Source organism: Podarcis liolepis (genome assembly GCF_965112155.1).
Source record: "Podarcis liolepis genome assembly, chromosome: 12".
NCBI lineage: Eukaryota > Metazoa > Chordata > Lepidosauria > Squamata > Lacertidae > Podarcis > Podarcis liolepis.
In genome coordinates this window covers 29,610,979-29,632,047 of record NC_139563.1, presented here as the reverse complement: position 1 = coordinate 29,632,047, position 21,069 = coordinate 29,610,979, and the positions used below count along the sequence as shown (strand labels likewise).

Here is a 21,069-nt window from a genome sequence, read left to right as displayed (position 1 = left end):
CAATATGCCAAGGGCAAATGTGTGTGACAATTAATATTTAGTTTCTCGTGAGAAAACAGAACAAATAATATCACTGTAAATATTGTTCACCAGAGTTCATTCTTGATCTAAAAAGTCACCTGATAGTTTCTCATAAAACCCTATAACATCAAGAACCGTGACAATGTAGTTATATTTGGAAAAAAGAGAGAGGGTGAGAAGGTAGATGTACTGTCATATTCAACTTTAATGTAAAACTTCAAAGAACACACATTTAGGTCACAAGAAACTGGATGCTTTTTCCCTTACCCTTTATTAACATACAAACTATATAGTGCTTCCACCAAGGCCTGAGATTAGCAAGATTAAAGATGCCTGTTGCTGTATTAAAAAAAAAATTACTGTGAAAACAAAAGACAAACAGATCTTTTAAGCTTTCCACTCTCCGCCTGCTCCTACAGTCAGTCACACAGCAACTGAAAAAGAGGCTGTCAGTCTAACTTCCTAACAGGTTATTACCAAACTCTTTGGTGATGATAGGAAGGAAACTGGGCTTCATCTTGCAACAACATACATGTGCTGTATATTTCATTGCTTTTCTTAGGTACTTTTCACTGAGGCCTTTATTATTATTTCCCAAATTTCTTCCACAAAAGAAGCAGCGGAGAGAGTATAAATGCTGCAGCAGCTGCAGTCTTAATCTTTTCAGTTCCTGAAGAGGGGCAAAGTAGGCTTTCTTAGGAACAGGCTTGCATAAAGGTACTTCCACTGAACTGAAAGCACAGAGCTAAGAATATTGAGTGGGTCTCTTGCCTTTGGGGTCCCTCTTTGTATTGCAGGTTCATTCTCTCTGAAAGCAGCAGTCGCACAGTTCCAGGGCTACTGTAATGTAACACTACTGGAGGCTTCTAAGCTATGCAGCATCTGGAAAGACAAGCGACTGCACTGCCTGCCCACCTTCAAACTGCAATAAATTTACCTGCCAATGGGCCTAAACCAGAGGGTACTAAGAAAGGCTTCAATTAGATACATGACTTAAAAACTATTGCTTCTTTCTTTCTTTCTCTTTCTTTCTTTCTTTCTTTCTTTCTTTCTTTTTCTTTCTTTCTTTTTTTGTTTTTGTTTTTTTCTACAAAACCTCATAGCCGCTTTAAGAGATTTTTTTTTAAAGTTCAGATGCAAAATACCCACTGTACAAATAAAACAAAGTTCACCGATCATTGCTTGTCAAAAACCCGAGATAATTATTTTTTTTTGCAACCAGCATGTGAATGGAACATTTCCTCCAAAAGAGAAACTAAACATTAATTAAGACTCCTAAAATGGTAACAGTAGCATTTCACGTCCTTATAACTTGCCAATGCAAACGCGTGAGGAAATTCCCACCCACCCCCTCTGAAACCTGCCGGGAGGGGGGAATGAATTTGCTGAAATTAAACGAAAACATTCTTGCCTTAGAGCCTCTCTCTCACACACACGTCATGGAATGTTTCTTATGTGCAGCCTAAAACTGAACACTTTATTCACAACAGCTTAACAGTCATTAACTGTGCAAACACCTGAAACTTTAAAATGCCACAATTTACACGCTGAAACGATGGCAAATGCAACAGTTTTTTGTTTTACTTGTAACCACATGACAATGTGATGCAGCACACCACAGATTTGCTGGTTCTCCTCATGTTCACCCATGTCCAGGGTTCATATCCCCCTAGATCTGAATGCACTTTTTCCAAGAAAGTGGAATGTAATGAGGAAATATTAATGCATAAAATAAGGAAAGGCAGAAGAGTGATGATCCCTCTTTAGCTTTTTAGCTGTAAAATATTTTATATCCCAATATGATATACATTCCAAGTTACCTGAGTTTAGACTTCGTGAGAAGTACCTGAAGCTAGGCCATATAGGGTGGGGACACTGTGCAACTGTTGTGGCCATATTTTTTTTTTTTGCATTGTATGTATTACAGAAGTTCAAAACATAAATACCTGGATAAATTGTAAACATAATCCTGAAGTACAGTATTTTCCATAGAATACAACACAGCAAGACATTTTCTATTTAGACAGGCAACCTTTGTTTGATATAGAGCTTATTTATACTGTAGAATTTGAAACAGAACACAGGACAAAGTACTAATCTGGTCAAACATTCTATGAAATGCATAGTCTCCACTTAAAATGCTTAATGATACACAGATTCTGCAAGCATTCTGCGCCCCCCCCTGCAAACTCACACACAAACACAAAAATGCTGAATGCATTTTTGTCCCTGCCAAGAACAGTGCTGAAATGCAGAAAGATGCTGATAAGTAGCTTTGTTTTGTTCCAGAAAAGTGCCACTCATGCAGTTGAGTTTTAGACCGTCCCTCTGCCTTTGCTCATCTAGATTATCATCTAGATTATCACGTAATTTTGAGGAGAGGAGTGTTCTTCGGACTGCAGTTCTTGCAAAAGCTGTGGTGGCTGCTGCTGGGATGGCTGTTGTACTAAAACCTCTGTAGAGTCCATTGTGCTGGTGTCGTCTGACAGAGAGGAGAAAGAGACCCGAGATGAAAGCTGCTCAACAGTCAGAGTACTCAAAGCTGTGCTTTGACCAGAGTTTGGAGAGCTTTTGAGCATCAGGTCAGAAGCAGGTAGTAAAGGGCCCAGAAGTTTTACAGGACAGAAAGCTGATCCGGTTGGGATGAAATTAACTTTGTTTTTGTCAGGACATGAAAAGAGAGGGGCTGAGACAGGCTGACGAGTCCTAAAAACAAAGGGGTTGAAAAAGAAATTAAAGTTACATACTTGAACATTTGCAGATAACTTAGTATGGGTTGGCAGTTTTGTATGTTGCTAGAATGTGAGTGACAAGAAATGGGATTATTTGACAAATGGGCAAACATCTTCCATATTGGTAGTCAGCTGACTGATCCACAGCAACAAACAATATACATGCAAAAAGCAACCAGAGAGGTAAGACTTTTCCACAATTCCCTTCCCTAAAGGATTCAGATGCACAAACCATATCAGAAATCCATCAATGTGCTGTTTATCAATAGAAAACTCACTGTAGCAAACACACATGAAATGATAGCACAATGTCCTTTTTTCTTTATCTCTATTTTGTCCAGCAAAGCATCTACATTCACTTTAGAATCTTCTATTAATGATCCGGAAGCATTTTTTACCAGCATCTGGCTTCAGCTATTTTCCCAAGCAATATGTCTATGCCGTCCTAGTCTAAATTAGTCCCATGCTATTTCCTTGTACAGCAAAGCAGGAGAGAAAACTGGCCAAACTTTAAGATATTTCTGCATGTATGTACTTACATACTGTGTTCTCTCCCCCACTCCCCAAAACACATAGCTCAATTAAAAAAAACAACACCAAAACTCAAATGCTACCAAAATAATCTGGTCACGGCTGTTATTCACAGCTTCAGAGGCTAAAAAAATAAAGCTGAACTGGTATCATTATAAAGACAGCTTTACTCATGCTGGAAAATACTTTTTAGAACCCTGAAGAAGCCATAGCTCTGCTTGCATTTCCTCCTCAGTTGTGCTTTTATACATCTGGGTCATGTGGTCAAGAACAAATAGGTTGCATTCCCGCCCCGCCCCCCGCAAGCTGACAGGAACACTTCAACTTCTTGCCTGTGCAAAATTGGCAAGAGTGGTTTGCTCCTGAAAGAAGAAGAAGGGGGGAGAAACCTCATCAGCTGGAGTAGTTTATTCATCTGCAGTTGAAAAGGTCCAGTAAAAAGGTTTCCTGCATTTGCAGATCCAGCTGATATAAAAGGCATTACTTACGACATTTCCTCAAAGACCTTCACTCGCTCACATCCCTCTGGGGGCTCTCGTTTGAACATGTAGCTGTTGTTGGGTTTAGGAGAGGAGGCATACTTGGGCAACGGTGAGCTACTCCCACTGTCTGAAAATTTAAAGCAGTTGTATTACTAGGGATTGAGAGTGCTTTTTAATTAAATTTGATTTCCAAACACGATGGCTTTTGCACAACTTCACTGCTAATGCCAGTTTGTTTCAAGTCACAAAGCTTCTTTTATTGCAGGCTATATCCAACACTCTGGTAGAGCACATTTCTCCTGAATAAAAGCTTTAGAGGAGCAGTAATCTACCATACAGCAGCACATAATGGGAGGATATTTTTATCCAGAATGTTACAGACTGAATAAAGCAGAGCTGTAATCCTGGAAACAAATAAGTTCTTTATTATGCATTTCAAAAATGTAAATGATCAGGGCAACATGTACAGCATATGCAAAGAAGGGCAAGTGGTTAATGATAACGTAAAGTTCCGTTGTGTCTTGTCAAAGCATAAACACAATAATTGGAAAGTGCTCGTAAGCAGCTTTTGAAATATGAAGCCATTAGAAATATTGTCCACAGTAATGTCACCCACAGAAAAGACCAAAAAAGAAACAAAACCAAAGGCATATATAATGCAGATGCTGATCTTCAATCTGCTGTGTATGTGAGCTTTGGAACTCAGGAAAGGGCTATTCATTCTCTGCATCCCTGCTTTTCATGGCTGACACATTGGTACAGCTGTTCCTGGTAACCCTTCTTTCACCTTGGAATACCATTTATCACAACAGCAGAAACCTACAAAGAGCTCGGGCGCCATTCTACCTCCTAAAATTCACCAGTGGACTTACATGAGACAAGCTGGACAGCACCCCTACATTCCTAGCTGTCCTGCATATGTTTCTTCTTCAGACAATGGCCTAAAACATTTACACTTTTTAAGATCAAAAGGCTGAAACAGGCACCTCTCAGAGCCTTTTTACTTTTTTCCGTATCTTGTGGTTGTAAGTCCTGAACTCACCAAAAGCTCAAATTTGTTCATACACTGTAGTAATGGAATAGGGCTTTTTTTTAAATTAAAAAAAGGAGTTGCGAAGGAGTAGGCAACACTTAGCCTACTATTATATATAAATTATTATATATAAAATTATTATAAAGCTGGGGACTCATGATTTATTATTTAAAACACAATCTGTAACCCCCTCATTAAGTCAACAAAACTCTCAGAGAGGCTTGCAACAACCCACAGCTAAGACAATCCCTGCCCTAAGGCTTACAATCTAAAGAGACACACAAGGCAAGAGGGAGGGGGTTACAGTTCTTATGACTAGTTGTAAACCGCTTTGGGAGTGTTTCTTTTTTTCCTACAGATAAGCGGTATATAAAATTTCTTAAATAAATAATACTTGGGGTGGGGACTTTCCAGATATCCTGATGGCTGCTAGGTGAGAAAGGGCCGTAGAGATTGATCGCTTTCTCATCCTAGGATACATGGCCACGTAAACAACATTAATACTATCTAGGGTGATACTGCATTCCCTCTATGGAACTATTAGTATTCTAAAACAAGTAGGAGTGTGAGGAACTGCCAACAACAACTTTCTAAAGTTCTCTGAGAGCTAGTAGTAAAAGCCATAAAAGGATAAACACAAGTTCTAACCATTGTTGTTTTTTGAAAAGTTGAGTCTCATTTCTTTTGCTGTTTTCCTTTTCCCCCTTAAATGTCTTCCTCTGTGGTTTCGAAATCAAAGTTTGCTCTGAATAGACCCACAAAAATACCAGAATTGGATGGTTCACTGGAATTTGCTGGTAATAACTTTTTACCTATACAGCTCAATTAAATCATTCTAACATAATCCAGTGACCAATTACACTGGGTAAAGACTATGAAATGCCTACGGGCTCATTTCTATATCCTTCCGTTCCCTAAGCATATATAACACACAAACTTCCCTCCTTTCTTTCCTGTGTGTATTCAACCCTGTATGTTCCCTGAGCCCCCCTTGAAGTATTCAAAATTTAATTTTTCACATAAAGCTAGTCCTAAAAAACTAACCCTGGAGGAACCACAGAGTAGTGAGCAAAGTCTTCAGTAACTTGAGAGGCGCTGTGCTCAACAGATGGCTAGCAAACAGTGTCAAAGGCTGGTTGTTTTTTTAATTTTTACTTATCAGAAGTGAAATTTAATTTAAAAATTCAGAAAGTAAAGGCTGAAAACCAGTATCTTTCTTTGTGGAGCAAGGTCTCAAAACTGAACCCTCCAGCTGTAAATAGCACATGGGGTCACCAAACTGAATTCTAATCACTGGCACCCTGTGGAGCTGGCACTTCTAATGCAATAAAACTGCTTCTAATCACACGGCGGGCTGGGCCCTTCCTCACCTCCCCTTCTCCACACACACAACAGGTGCCATTAACATTTTCTCCACCCCCTGCTGTGCAAGATCACTCTCCCATCCCAAAGCAGACCATGGGTTCCCTTTGCAGACTTTATGTTCATTTTCTTTTGAAAATTTCAACCTATTTAAGCAGCTCTTTATAGAAATGTAAAGTAAACAGCTGATCTGATCCAAAGAGCGGCAGTGGAGCCTGTGGTCAAAGCGCAGACTTAGACAGAAAAGAAAAGATGCTTTAGAAATGTAAAGCAGGTCTGTGTCTGGCCAGCAGGTTAGCTCTCCCCATGCTTGATCAATTATTAACTTCCATTTTTTATTCAGAAACACAGTCAGGTCCAGCTTAAAGCTGATTTACGACTGAAAAGTATAATGGAAATTTAGCTGGAGAAGAAAACAAGCCCTATGACAGGGAACAACAGAGCACGGAACCTTTGGGCATTATTTTAAATGCCTTTTTAGCATAAGACATTCAAACTTGAAATGGTCTCCTTCCAAAACACTGATACAGTACATTAATCAACTGCTTAGGTTGAACCATCACAGAAGAGCCCTAAAATAAGAGGTGGCAGATGGCTTGAACAGAGATTAAACCGCCAAAGGTGGGATTCACATCAGAAGTTTGGGAACTTCAACTCTAGAACGCGAAGTGGGGGAAATATTCAACAATAAAAGGAATTGCCAGCTCTGTTATGCAAACAAGTTGTGAACTACCACTAAATGTGGTACCAAAGATGCTTTTCCAGTACAGTAGGCCAGGATCAAATTATAATCACTAACAATGATTAGTCTGGCTTTCTTCCTAATAAAAAAGTATTTTAAAACACACATTTCTGATAATCAATATTATATTGTGATTGTGTACTCCAATACACATTTCTGTAGCTTCATAACAGACAGTACAATGCCAACCTAGATCAATCTACTTTAGTAATTTCCCCATGTTTCTATAAAGTTGCGAATTCTGCATATGTGGTACAAATACCTATGACTGAATAAACAAACTTGGCAACTGTTTTCCACAACTGAAAGATTGCCAGTGTTGGCCTGATAGAATCAGTGTTTGGCCTGATAGAATAGGTTAGGTAGGAAAGGTGTAACAATTGACACCCTCCCACCACCTTAATTAAAACAGAGCCAGTGATTTTCAACAGTTGAAACAAAGCAGAAAGTACAGTTGGCCATACTTCTTTAACTATTGTTCAGAGATTTAAGAACACTTCATCCAGAAATCTTCCTGGAGCTAGTGCATACTGTCTGGGTTGATATCAACAAGCCTTCTTTTCTGAAAAAATAGATTATCTGTTTAAGTTAACTGGAAAACGTAGTGTTCTGCAGTACCTTATCTACATTTAGCAATATCACAATGCATGGGGGGGAAATCACACATGGTCTAGCATACAAACCAAAATAATTATTTTATTCAATGCTCCGTTATTTTTCTGTACTCAATTAAGCACACAACACAATTGATGGGGCAAATGTACATTTTAAGGGACCACTGAACTAGTGAGCAATCTGCACAGCCTTTTATCAAACTGTGCCTTGTTCCAGAGGTACCTGTTAACAGGTAACCATCTGTGAAAATAAGTATCAGATTCATCCTAAGGTAGCATGTACAGCAATTAAAGTTGTAACCACATCAGAAACTGGCTAACCCAAAAATACAGATCCCCAATGATCTAAACTGGGACCAGTGCAAATCATCTGGAGTGAGAGGTGAGGAAGGAGGAAGCTCAGTTAGTGGGCAATAACCAATTATTCAAGGTGGGGAGAACAAAAGAGGGGTGCCGAAAGCTCAAAAATGAACTCTCCAAACTCGCTGATTGGGCATAAAAATGATGAATGGAGTTGAATGTTAGCGTAAAATGAAACACATCCGGATAAAACATCCTAATTTCACATACATCCTGATGCAGTTTGAGCTGATGGTGACTGGCCAGGAAAAGGATCTTGAGTTCATGGTGTATTTTTATTTATTATTATTACACAATTCTGGTCATCACACTTCAGAAAGGACATTGGAGAGAGAGGCAAAGGGTAACCAAAATTGTCAGTTCTATACGAGGAAATGTTACAGCTTTTCCGTTATCAGGACAAAGAGAAGTACTTTTTCACCTAACAGTTGAACCATGGAATTTGCTACTGCAAGTTGTGGAGATAGCCACCAACATGCAGCTTTAAAAGGGGATGAGACAAATGCATGGAGGGTAAGGTGATGGCCACTAGTTATGATGACTATATGCTACCTCCAAGAACAGAAACACCATGCCTCTGAATACCATAGCAGACTGGACTAGACAGGCTTCTGTTCTGATCCAACACTGCTCTTCATATGCTCTTAAAACTGTTCTTAAAACTGTTGATGCAATCAGCCATTATCAGATAACCCAAGATAATGATAATTGTGGCAGCTCTGCCTACCGAAAAGAGAGTTTTGTGAATCCTTCAAGACTTCTCTCTCTCTCTCTTTTAGGAAGAGGAGATGTGAATGCTACTTTTCGGGCATTCTGCTCTAGTGCATTCCCAAAGCTGGATCTGTGCAGGTGTAGATACCATGAAGAACCGTGACCTTCAATCAAATGCACTTATCACATCAACTCCAAAAGAACTCTTATCTGTGTTCACCATTTCAGACGCCATTAAGAGAAGCCCTCTCTGTAAAACCAAGTGCTGACATTGCTGAAACATATCTTAATGGCTACAGGCAAAATGCACAGACATGGACTTACAGTTCTGCAGAATATTATCCCCCCCCCCCAACTAACAAATGTTAATCATTCAACAAGCATTTGAATGAGGTCTGTGAGCATGAAACTAAGGAAACCTGGAATTTTCTAGAGGTGATTTAGCCTAGTACCTCTGGGTTTGGTGGGCTGAATACTTGAGTTTTAGCTATATAAAAGGCAACATCGAATTTGGAAAAAGGGCTGGGGTATGTAAGATCTGTGGTGGCAAAGCGCTAATATAGTGGTAGCCAGCATGGTGCCCTCCACATTTCTTTTTATTACAATTGCCGTCATCCCTGATCATTGGCCATGCTGGCTGGGGCTGATGGGAGCTGTAGTCCAAAACACAGAGAGGATATCTCGTTGGCTAACCCAATTTCTAGTATGTGAAAGTGACAATAATGGACTTTTTGTTTGTTTGTTTCCTTTGAATACCAGTTGAAAGGATGGTTGACCATCCAAAAATTTACTGGTTGTTAGTGTCTAGACTGGGTGCTTAGATGTAGATAGCTTATATATTATAGACTGTTTATCTATTGCCTGGCGTGCTCTGGTCCATGGGGTCACGAAGAGTCGGACACGACTAAACAACGACAAAAACAACAATCTATTGATTTGTTTTTTATCTGTCCTTGTTTTATTGTATGAGTATTTGTGAATGTCTGGTAGTTTTACATTATTTTATTGCACCTAGCATTGATTGTTCATGATGAAGGGTGGGATAGAATATTTTTATTTTATTTTAATTAAAATTCAAAGTGAGATCATGATCTTTACTTAGTTTACCATGAAGCATATATCCAAAAGGCAGGCCAGGTTATAAATCTCTCCTCCAGAAGTTTTTGGACTTCAATTCCCATCAGCTCCAACTAACAGTCAATGGTCATGGATAATGGGAATTGTAGTCCCAAGATCTGGAGGACACCTTGTGTAAGTCACAATCCCTAGACCTTTTTTTGGTTTTTTGGCATTTCAAGAATGTCTTGCCTTTTTGTGGAAAAATATTCTGTGTCTGGCTTCAACTGAGTAAAGAAACTAGACCCAAGACAGCAAAATCACATGTTGGGGTTGAGGAAGTGTCCATGCATTGTAATCCTCATGAAAGAGAGAAAATGGCAGGGCTACAAATGGGAAAGAAAGTGAAGGAAAGAAAAACATGAGGCATGTGAGGAAATGCTTTAATTGTAAATGATGTGCACGAATATGAAAAAATAAAGGCAGGATGTGGCCAGAAAACAGAAACAGAAATTAGCATGGAAGATGGAAAACAAAAGAGGAAAGAGCTGGAGCACTCTAAAAATAATTGGGGGAAAGATGGAAAATACAAGGCGTTTTTTGTTTTTTTACAATACTTAAATGGAGAACTCCCCTTCTGCTGTTTTTAAAATCTGTATACCGGGAGACTTCATTATTTTATTCTTAATTTAAAACAGCTCACTTTGACCAGGAGGCCTACAACTAGTGTTAAAAACATGCACGTATTCAATCCTACAACCTACATTCATTCCACAAACCAAGCAAAATAATGATCCCAAAGCATGGTACATCAACTTTTCTGAGACGAAGCAGCCAGGAGCCTGGTCAGTGTGCAGATGGAAAACCAGCTGGAAATGTCCCACGTGTCCTTCAGCTCCATGGAGGAAAAGGGGTATATAAGAGAAACAGACACATGTATTTGCAGATTGTGCATAATCTGTTCTACTCCTGATAGTTATAAAGTGAATCAAGCAGCTTTGCAGAAAACTGAAACCACTCCCCACTCCTTGTGGTTTCTGCACTGTCACCAAGCATCGGCCATATGCTTCTAAGCTTCTGTTTGCAGCCATTAAGGGCTATAACTGTAGATCTAAAAAAAGGAGACCGAAAACCAAGAATCTAATCATTCTGAATTCTGGGTTCACCACCAACCCTTATGCTTGAGTAGAATTGCAAAATTCAAAAAACCATTGACTTTGCCAAAATCTGAGAACGCTGCCAGACTTTTAAGGCTACAAAAACCTATATTCACTTTTCTAGGAATCAATTACTATTGGACTCAGTGGGGCTTACTTTGAGTAGACATGCATAGGATTACTCTGTTAAATACATACAGTGAAACATGACCAGCATTGATTTCATTCCCACAAGTCATTCTGTTGCCATAGTATTTTGTACACTAGACTCAAATATATCATTGTCTTCCTAATTTACCCTTTAAATGACCAATAAAAGTGAGACCGCAACCACAAACTCTGGATTCACTTATTTCACCAATAATTCTCACACTATTTTATAAAATATTCACTTCATGCTTTTCCTTAACTTTTCATACTATAGCTTTCATAAAGAGTTAAGCTCATTTGCTGTGTCCTTCTGACATTTATGGAAGATGTTTGTGAAACTGCACAAACAAAAGGGAAAACAAATGTAAACAAGCAAAAACAATTATGAGCAGTCTTCAGTTCACACCAACACGACAAAATAAAATGAAATCAAAAATCTGATTTAAGCACAATGACAGTACGGCAGAACAAAAGCAAGCCATGAACCAATTATTCAAATAGACTCTCACCTTTGTCACGGTCATACAGCATGTCTTCTGTGGAGCAAGGACTCCCATCCTGAGACTCAGGAGGACAAAAAGGAGAAATGCAGGGGGAATGGCTGCTGCAGCTGCTGCTGCGCTCTTGCACAGAAGGTGTTTGTGTATCGATGCTACGCGTGCTGCTGCTACGATAGTGAGCAGGTAAGGGAGCTCGTCGGCCATCAGGAATATCCAAGGGCTGCAGCAAAAACAACAATCTTAAAAGGCACAGTGAAAACTCCTGCCCCAGAGTGAAGTCTGGGACCCGGAGGGCACTTTGACCTGTGCTAATTTCTTTCAAGCCAGAAATGACCTTGGGAGAGGGAGGGAAGTCAGCTTCTTACAAAAGGAGGCAAGTGACACAATGGCATGCTGTTCATCACCTCATTTAGTGCAAGAGACTGCATGAAAATTCTAGTCACTTGAACGTGCAGCTATATCCTTAAATAAACATCAAGGCTAGATACACTTCAGCCATTAGGCCACATGCTGATATTTATGCTTACTAAACAAATGGTTCGGCATTATTTAATAGTAACTATATTAAAGGGACGCGGGTGGCGCTGTCGTCTAAACCACGGAGCCTAGGGCTTGCCGATCAGAAGGTCAGCGGTTCGAATCCCTGTTGCTCAGTCCCTGCTCCTGCCAACCTAGCAGTTCGAAAGCACATCAAAGTGCAAGTAGATAAATAGGAACGTGACTGGACGTAATGGCCAGGGGTCCCTTTACATTTTTATATTAAAGGAAACAAGAACAAGACATTTTGCAATTTCAAAAGAGACAGGAAATGTCACACAGCTTAGGACTATCCCTATTACAATTAAAGACAATTAAAATCCCCCCCCTCAACAACATCAAGAGAGGAAAAACCCCACAAACACTAATTTTAAAGCACAGTCCCCTGGGATCTTGTCATAAAGGGCAGGCAACAGTAATTTAAGGGGTCAACTCAGACTTCATTTTTTCCATGAACTAGTTTCTCTTTTCTTAAGGAGAGTTTATTATTGCTTTCAGGGTAGAAAGAGTTGAAAGAAAGCAGTGAAGCTCTTCCATGTTTTCTACAAAACAGTTTTGCAGTCTTTTTTCCCCTTATAACTTACATTTTCACTGGGAATCTTTCTAAAAAGAAATATCAAACTTTATGATGGTCTCACCGTAGACATGTCATTCATTAGAAGTGAATTACTGACAGCCTATTCATCCCACTGTTCATCTACCATCTCATCAGCCTTGATTAACATAGCAAGTAATTCTTTCAAACACAGTAAATAAGTTGTTAAAAAAGAAGTACACAGATTAAATTGTGATTTCCAAAGTTAGAGGCATCACACTTCAAAGAAAATACTGACAAAAGAGAAGAGTGATGCAAAAATACCGACTTTGCTTTAAGATCACAGCAATTTTTGCTTTCCTGGAAAGCTGTAATGAAGAAAATTCTAATACACTGATGTGCACTCCCTTTGAGAGAAACACAAAAGGCTTAAGTTCCAGAAAGTAAGATTTAGCTTAGGTAATGCCTTCTTGTTCAACATCCTGTAAGTGTTTGAGAAATTACTCTAGCGTTACAGAACACTATTTTCACTTCATTTTTTATCTGGGCTTTCCAATTCTTCAAGGCATTTCATTTTTGGCTGATTTAGAAACAAAGACTGAAGTTTTTCCACTAAGTACTTTTCCCTCAAAAGCTTTTAAATGGCATCAACAAATGTATAAAAATAGCTTTGTCTTGCTGTCAAATAAGCAATGTTTCAAGAAGGCTTTCCATTTGTAACACTTAAAGCCTGATCCTCTGAGCGCACATGAACTGCAGCAGCAGACATGCCAGAAGGGGCTCTGCAGGGTGACAGCAACGTGCCACCCCAAACCATTTGTTTCAGGAGTCTTTCCAATCTAAAGGTACTTTTAGAACCATGCGTCTCCTCTATGAGAGGTTTGGAGGGTAATAACACAAGAATGGGCCTTTTCTGCAGTGGCTCCCTGCTTATGGAATGCTCTCTCCAGGGAGGTTTGCCTGGCGCCTTCATTATACACCTGTAGGTGCCAGACGAAAAAGTTCCTCTTCGACAAAGCCTTTGGCTTATTAACAGTCTATGTCCTTTTAAATGTGTTGGGGGGGGGGGAGGTCAATGGTTTGGTTTGGTTTTTATTATGTATTTTGTATCTTATCTTACATTTTTATGCTGTGAACCACCCTGTGATCTACTGATGAAGGGCAGTATACAAATTTAATAAATAATTATTTTTTAAAAAAATATATTAAAAAACTGAAACATAAAGGAGCTGCAGCAGCTCTCTCATTTTCATTTCCTCCATCAGCACCAGCTGGCACCAGTGTGCTATACCAGTGTACACCCCAGAGAGGTAGCGTTGATATCTTCTCCCAAGCTGGCAAACTGACACAAAGCCAAGCCACCTATGAGAGCATGCTAGAAGAAAAGGTCTGAGTTAACTAATGTTATGGTTTGCTGTGTTTGTGTCTCCATCAGACATTTATATATTTGTACATATATGCCTATCTTTGTCTCAATCATAATGCGTAACAAAAGCAACAGAACCAAAATTTTAAAAAACTGTAAGCCTATGAAACTAACTACTTTGCAGTTATGTGGCTTGCTGTCCTACTTAAAATATAAGTTACTTCAGAACCTCCTTTCAATTTAGGGTAACAAAATCCCAGAAACTTATATAAAAGCACCTGTGCCATTCAGCATTTTCTGCATTCTTTTCTGCATTCTGCTGGATGCTTATAATGGAATAACAATTATGCCTGTGAAGAGAGCATACTGTGATGTCAGCAATAGCTAATGATCTCTCAGTAACTCTCATGAGAGCATGGGACACGAAGCTTTGAGCTTATTAAAGCCTATGACCTAAAATGAGGCATGAATTGCTGTTATTGGGCAGATCAAATTATACTAAGTGCCAATTATTCAGCAGGCATATTTTCAAGCGTCTAAAAAGCACATTATGAAATGTAGTAGTTGATGAAGAAATATAAAGCAATATAGTACATGTAAGCCCTGTCTTGGCAGTAGCCTTCAACACAGAAATTATTTGCATATATGGAGTACTGAATATATTGACATATGAACTCTCGCCTACACCCCCCCACACACCTGTAAATGTGCATACTTTTCTAAAATATAGTTTCTTCAGTTGTGACTTCTCTGCTGTAATTCTGGAGATAACAAGAGAAATATTGGATCTAGTTGTAACTTTGGAAAGGGGATTCTTTTCAGCTCAGTATTGCCTCTCATCAGAAGCCCTGGCAAAAATCCAGCAAATCACTTAAAACTTTGAGGAGTCCTAATGAAATCAACATAGTTCCTCCTCATTGTACTGCTTGATCAGAGCATAAGGGCTCAGAGACCTAAACCTTGAACAGCCAGCAATAAATGTTTAAGAGGACAAGTATGTCCATTTTATTTTTCACTTTAATTTTGGGAGGTATTATTGTCACAGTGACAATGACACTGTAATATAAATTGTGGGGAAATGGTGTAAAAAGCAGTATTTAGGAGATTTCAGCTGTTAAAATTGTAACCACTCTGAGTGTTTTAAGATCAGTTCTTGCACTGTTTTATTCAAATTACTAACCTCTAAAAATACCGATCACACAAGATGCCTGGATTACTTTGCCACCACCATCATTGTAGTTAAATGCAGTAGTATATATTTAGGGGTTTTTTGCCACCCTACACTACCAGGTTCTTTGTAAAACTGAAACTAACTATATTAGTTGCTTATATGAATACATGCAGAGTATTTATGCTCTCAGAGATTAGTTCAGTCATTTTGCACAGATTCACACATTTCTACATTCAATTTCTATATTATGCAGCTTAAAGTAACCATGCTTAGCATCAGCTTACCTTGGACATTTCTTCCTTTCCACTGTTGTCTTTGATGAACACCTTTTCTAGTTCTGGACTTATTCCTTCTACATTGCACGGCACACGCGAAACAGCTGATTTTGGCACTGAAATGTTTGAGAGCGGCATAGGGACTGATCTCGATATAGAAGCCTTTAAAGACAAAAGATATGTCAAATTTAGCTTTAAACTTATAGCAGGATAATTTATTATGTGAAAGTTTGAGCTGTGCACTCATCTGAAGGTAGAGAAATATTAAAGAGCTATGCATCTTAGATTTCTGATGAAAAGGAAGAAAAGTTTACATCCCTACTCTTATAGAGCTTTACCTGCTCAGTACTATGCTTATCAAAGTGATCAGTGTACTGGATCAAGAAAAAGGACATAATACTTGCAAGGAACACTGTGACATCCATGACATCAGAAAACCAAACACATTAAACAAATCCAGAGGTATATGCTAACAGCCAAATGTGCAGCCACCGCACCAAAGGTATCGGAGTGTATGGTAGTAATGGGTATTTTTCACCCCACATCTGAAAGGGCTGAATAAACACAGACCTCTAACGAGTTACATGGTACTTATCAGGAGTCTTTGTTAGAGCAGAGGTTCTCAAACTGTGGTTCACTGATTACTGGTGGTCTGTGAGCTCCATTCAGGTGGTCTGCAGAATGGTTGTGAACCAGTCAAGACTATCTGTACTTGACCCTGCAGTTAATTACTACCCCCCACCCCCAGACAATGGAAAATACGGGCATTCTGACCAGCACCAGATTACTGAACTGGTTAACAAGGCCCTAGGGCCTGTGCTGAAGAGAAATACTGAAGTGGACTGCTAACCCTTGTTTCTGGTCAACTCAATGCTGCGAATTTATTATTTTTAAACAGGAGATTTCTCCCCAACTTTTCCAGGCTTGTTAAACAACCTGTCACTAATTTTTCCTGCATGAATTAAAACTGGTATAAAATCGTCCTTATAATTCATAACTATGAAATCCATTTTAAACTGTAGACAGAAATTCAGAAGTGGAAAAGCATGATCACTGTTAGTTCTGAAGGCTGCCTGAACAAGCTCAGTTGTCTGCTTACCTGAGTCTGATTGATTGCTATATGGTTGCCATGGAGAGGCGACTGACGTTCTTTTTCTTTATTGTGACGACTACTCTGTTTACTGCGCTGGAGCTGCTGTCTCAATTTGGCAATCTAGCAGGAAGAGGAGACAAAATCAAATAAAAGAAGGCGTGTAACTGACAATGCGCACATCTTGAGTCTAGCTGAAAGGGGGAGGAAAGGCACCTGCCATACAAATAAGACTAACTACAAAACTACAATATCACACTTCAGAGATAAACATGGGTTACGATTACTGCTTCTTGCATGGAATTTAGTTGTCCTGATATGAATGCTCTCTTCCAAATACTAACCATTAGCTTAACATGAAGAGTTGCTTTCTATGATTGTTCTGAGAAGATATAGAGGTATATTTGAGAATCACAACCATATCTAAATGTTCATAAAACATAATGTTGTAATTCACACATCTGCCTTGGAAAGAAGATACACTCATTCTGACCTGTTTACAGAGCTCTGAACATGCCTCCTAAGACAGAATGGTGTACTGTACTTACAACAGTGGATTTTAATAGAGTCTATGATGAACTCTCAAATACAATTGAGGGCTGTCCTCCAATGCAAAAGCCTAATAATGATGGGATTGATTAGAATGCAACCTTTCTCAGAAAAAAAGGCTGGCTGCTGCTCTTTTGCATATGTAAATTAAAATAGCTTTCTAAAGTTACTCTTAAAACAAACAGCCAGGTGGCAATGTTAGCTAACCAAAAAAAATCAACTAGGCTTTGATGCCACAAAAAGGCATCGTACAAAAAATAAATAAATAAACTGCACCATTTTATTTCGCCATGTAAAGAATGTGTGACATTATATCTAGGAAGATCTTGCTCCTATAAGCAATAATCACACTTTTAGCACCTTTTGAATATATTTTCAGTTTGAACCTTAAACCCATCAAGAATGTTAGCATTGTTCCCAGTGCATAGGTGTTTAACACCGTCCTATTCTTGCTCTTCACCGTGTTAATTTTGTTCGTTTTACTCCTCTTAAAATATTTCAGCAGAGACTTGTGGGGGAGGGGGGTCCAACTGAGCAAGCTGGAATACTTGCACTGACGAGGCATTTACTTAGTGCTGCATTGTATACAAGCAACAATATCTACAGTAATATGCAGTATGCCATTTCTATGGTGTCAACTGAGCATATAAGAATTACTGTTACAGACAGTATATGATTATTTCAATTTTAACATATAATACCCAAATATATTAATTGGCTTTCATGTTAATTGTGGCCAAATAATGACAAGAATATGTGAGTCACGGATACTAAGTTATATTTCAAGCATCACTGCAGGGACATTTTTGAATCTGGGACAGATTTGATTCTTATCACGCATCTATCTACCTTTGGAACAATGCACACAATAACGTAAAACAGTGCAGTACAGCTTTATGTCAATATTATCAGAGAGTACTCTACTGACTTCCCAATGCATTCTTCCCATTCATGCACATTAAAGAAACCCTTAAATCGGGAGTCTGTAAAAGGGAGAAGAACATGAATGTGCTACCATGGACAAACTACATCCAGTGAACCTGTGAGACTTGAGGGCCTCCTGTTTGTCAAACTGTTATAAACACTTACTTCTTTTAGTTGATCAGCGCTCCCCCATGAAGCTGAACGCTGATGCGATCTCTTTTCTAATACCTCTTCTGCCCAACAGCTAGGTGTCTAAACGAATGAAAACCAACAAGTATGATATGGCACCATTACTTGCTCTTGTTTTGATCTTATAATGTTAGAACACCATTTAACACTTATATTGCATATATGTATATTTCACATATGTATCTTTTTAGAGCAGGGTCGCCAATGTGGCACCCATGAGTGCAATGGTGCCCTTGAGGTCTGCCCCTGGCACACCCAAAGCCTCTGTGCTCTGCCCCCCCCACTTCCCCCTTCAACATCAGGTGGTGAGGGTGATTAGCTTTTTCTACCCTGAACAGTAGACAGAGCTGAAGAAGGAAGCTAGAAGAGTAATGCTCTTTCCCACATCCTCTTTCAAGTCTATGTGCTTTTTAAGGCTCAGATTAATGCTACTGGATCCGGTTTTTGCTCAGATCCCTTGGAAAAGCGAAGTCTGTGTACATGCACTTTATAGTTTTCTCACTCTTGGAGGTGGGGGTGAGAAGTGACCAGAGCGGGTGGTGCCTCACCATCCTTGCTCAAAAATCCAAATGTGCTCATCAGGGTAAAAGATTGGGGGCCTCTGCCTTAGATCAGCCCTAAAAGAGGATTAATATCCTTTATTACTGATGGATGCTGTTACTGGGGGAGAAGGGGTTTAGTTTGCCGAAGTGAGTTTGTGGCAGAGGTAACATTTGAACCAGAAGACTTCCTGGTTCACAGCTCAGACAACTAGTCATTTCTAGGCACGACAATACCTCTCTACAAACAACATGCAAGAGAATTTCCTTCATATGTTGCTAATAACATTTTCACCATGGAGCACTGTTTTAGATAAGTGCACATTTCACTGCTGCATACTGAAGTCACAAATGCATGCTTAGAACATGAACTAAATTAAAAACTTATAAACAGCAATAACACAGACCATGTAATATTGGCAACTTGCAAGCTGTGCTCCTGCCACATCCCCCACTTTTCTTTACACTGCATCTGCTATATTGAAAAAGTGGCTTGCAAAGGCAAGTTGAACCACATGAACAGAAGCAGATGTGAAAAGCTTCAAAACAAAGGAAGCACTTGTTTAGAAGTGCACAAGTGAAGTGCTTTAGTGCAACTGCAAAATACAGATTCCCAGACAAATAAAGAAAATAAATATTTAGCTCAAGAAAAAGGACAAGGAGTAGATATTGTAGTAAAACTTGCCAAAACGTCAGCCTGTGGGAATGAGAAGTCAGATTTGCAGTTTTGACTTAGAAAATGGAGAACTGGAAGTAAGATATCTTATTCAGAGCTATCCCTAAAGCAAAACCTATTCACTCAGTACCACTCATCAGATTACATTGAGCTTTTTGATATCAAACTAACACCTGATTATCTATACTGTAATACTATGGGTTACACCATTTATCATTTGTGTTAAATGGTAAATGGGTAATATATTTAAAATGTTAATCATGCAGAAGAATTGGAGACATTTCTAAAGACACATATAAGAGATTCTAACATTTCAGTGGTTTCACAGACCCAACAATGGACTAATATGTTCATCTGCAGGCACAGTAATTCCTTTCGCAGCAGAGTGGCTTCTCTCACCCTTACTTGTATTTAATATTCAGAAAGTGCGTGGAAATTTTTGACTATGCACAGAGCAAGCTTGTAATAAAACACTTGCCCTGCTTGAAAATGGGGCATAAAAGTTGCCTCCGGGCAAGGTTCTTATCACCACCACCTCTGAGCTTCCTCTTTTCTTCTGACAGATGCACATTCACAGACCTCAGCTGTGGTTGTGGTGCATATGAGAGAGACTCCACCCAGACTGGCAGTAGTAGAAGGAAACACAGCAGCAGCATGGCCACTGCAGTATCTGGCTTCCTTCAGACAGTGAAAGAAACACCAAGACAAAGGCAGCTCAGCCCATTGCCCCAGCTGGCAAAACATGCAATATGTTGCATGAGCTTGCTTACTCACTCTCCTGTTAAAGGGAGCTCACATTCCACAGCACTATCTGATCTTTTTTAGCTGGTGATGATAGGGACTGAACATGCAAAGGATGTGCTTTTTCAATGAGCTATAGTGTCTTCCCATTTAAGTGTCAGAGGTTGAAAAGTATTGCCAATAAGGCCCTTTAAAAGCAACCATGTCAAAAGGACCATAACCCAAATTTGTTTTAACAAGCAGGTGGAAAATTTGAATTTTCAGATTTAGGAATGCCATAGCTCAAGTTGCTGGCTGGCTTTTCAATGGACACAAAGATGAACTAGAAAAAAAAATTTGCACCAACTCATTTGATTTTAGCAAATTATGACTGTGTTATAGTAAGGTTGAAACTTGAGAGCTTTGAAGATCTCCGTCCCCACCTCAAGTATTATCTCATTCTTCTACTCATTTGCCATATAAATAACTCCAAATTCTATTTTCTCAACACCTATTATGAGGAGGAAAAATGCTACCCACATACTTTATTTTTAAAGCTACATATGAAAGAAACACGCAACTATTAAAATGAGCACCAGCAGCTGTTTGGGTAAGGTGTACAGCCCCCAGTATTCCATGACTGTTCACCGGGCTTCTCTGATTTTCAAAGCACTAACTGTGCACCTTTCAAAGGCAGCACAACTGCCAGAAAGCCCTTCTATGCCATCCCTTTCATCAGTGTGGACTTTTGTTCAAGCAGCAACCTGTACTATGGGCGCAGATCTGTTCCATCACTCCAACCTTCTAGCCCCACACTTTATACACAGTCCGGAAAACAGTGGAATGTAGCTGATGATTGTGCATAAGCCCACATAAGTGTTTCATGGATAGCAACTTGTGCACAGAAGATTGCAGGTACATGCACATAAACCTGCAACTGTATGATTAGGAGCAACTAGGACTTCAGCCCTTCTCCGTGTGAAAGTCTACCCTGCACTAAGCCATGGTTTTGTTACATGTCAAAAGCAAGTATTTTTTTACAAAATA

At 39.3% G+C, this 21,069-nt stretch overlaps 1 protein-coding gene across 4 annotated transcripts in view; it reads right to left on the bottom strand.

The window, feature by feature from the left end:
• Positions 1-206: 206 nt before the first annotated feature.
• GLCCI1 (glucocorticoid induced 1) overlaps positions 207-21,069 on the bottom strand; it is a 39,468-nt gene continuing 18,605 nt past the window's right edge. Inside the window, exons 3-9 of one of the 4 annotated variants that reach the window (XR_014517681.1) lie at positions 18,064-18,150; positions 16,435-16,548; positions 15,345-15,497; positions 11,461-11,671; positions 3,773-3,893; positions 1,113-2,727; positions 207-1,082 (exon numbers count right to left, since the gene is read on the bottom strand). Coding sequence is in view for 3 of the 4 variants with exons in the window: in XM_083468242.1 (XP_083324368.1) it covers positions 2,376-2,727; positions 3,773-3,893; positions 11,461-11,671; positions 15,345-15,497; positions 16,435-16,548; positions 18,064-18,150 (1,038 nt within the window). In the remaining variant the exon portion in view is untranslated. Of the gene's footprint in view, positions 2,728-3,772; positions 3,894-11,460; positions 11,672-15,344; positions 15,498-16,434; positions 16,549-18,063; positions 18,151-21,069 lie in introns of all 4 variants that reach the window. The other 3 variants (XM_083468242.1, XM_083468243.1, XM_083468244.1) reach the window with 3 other exon arrangements.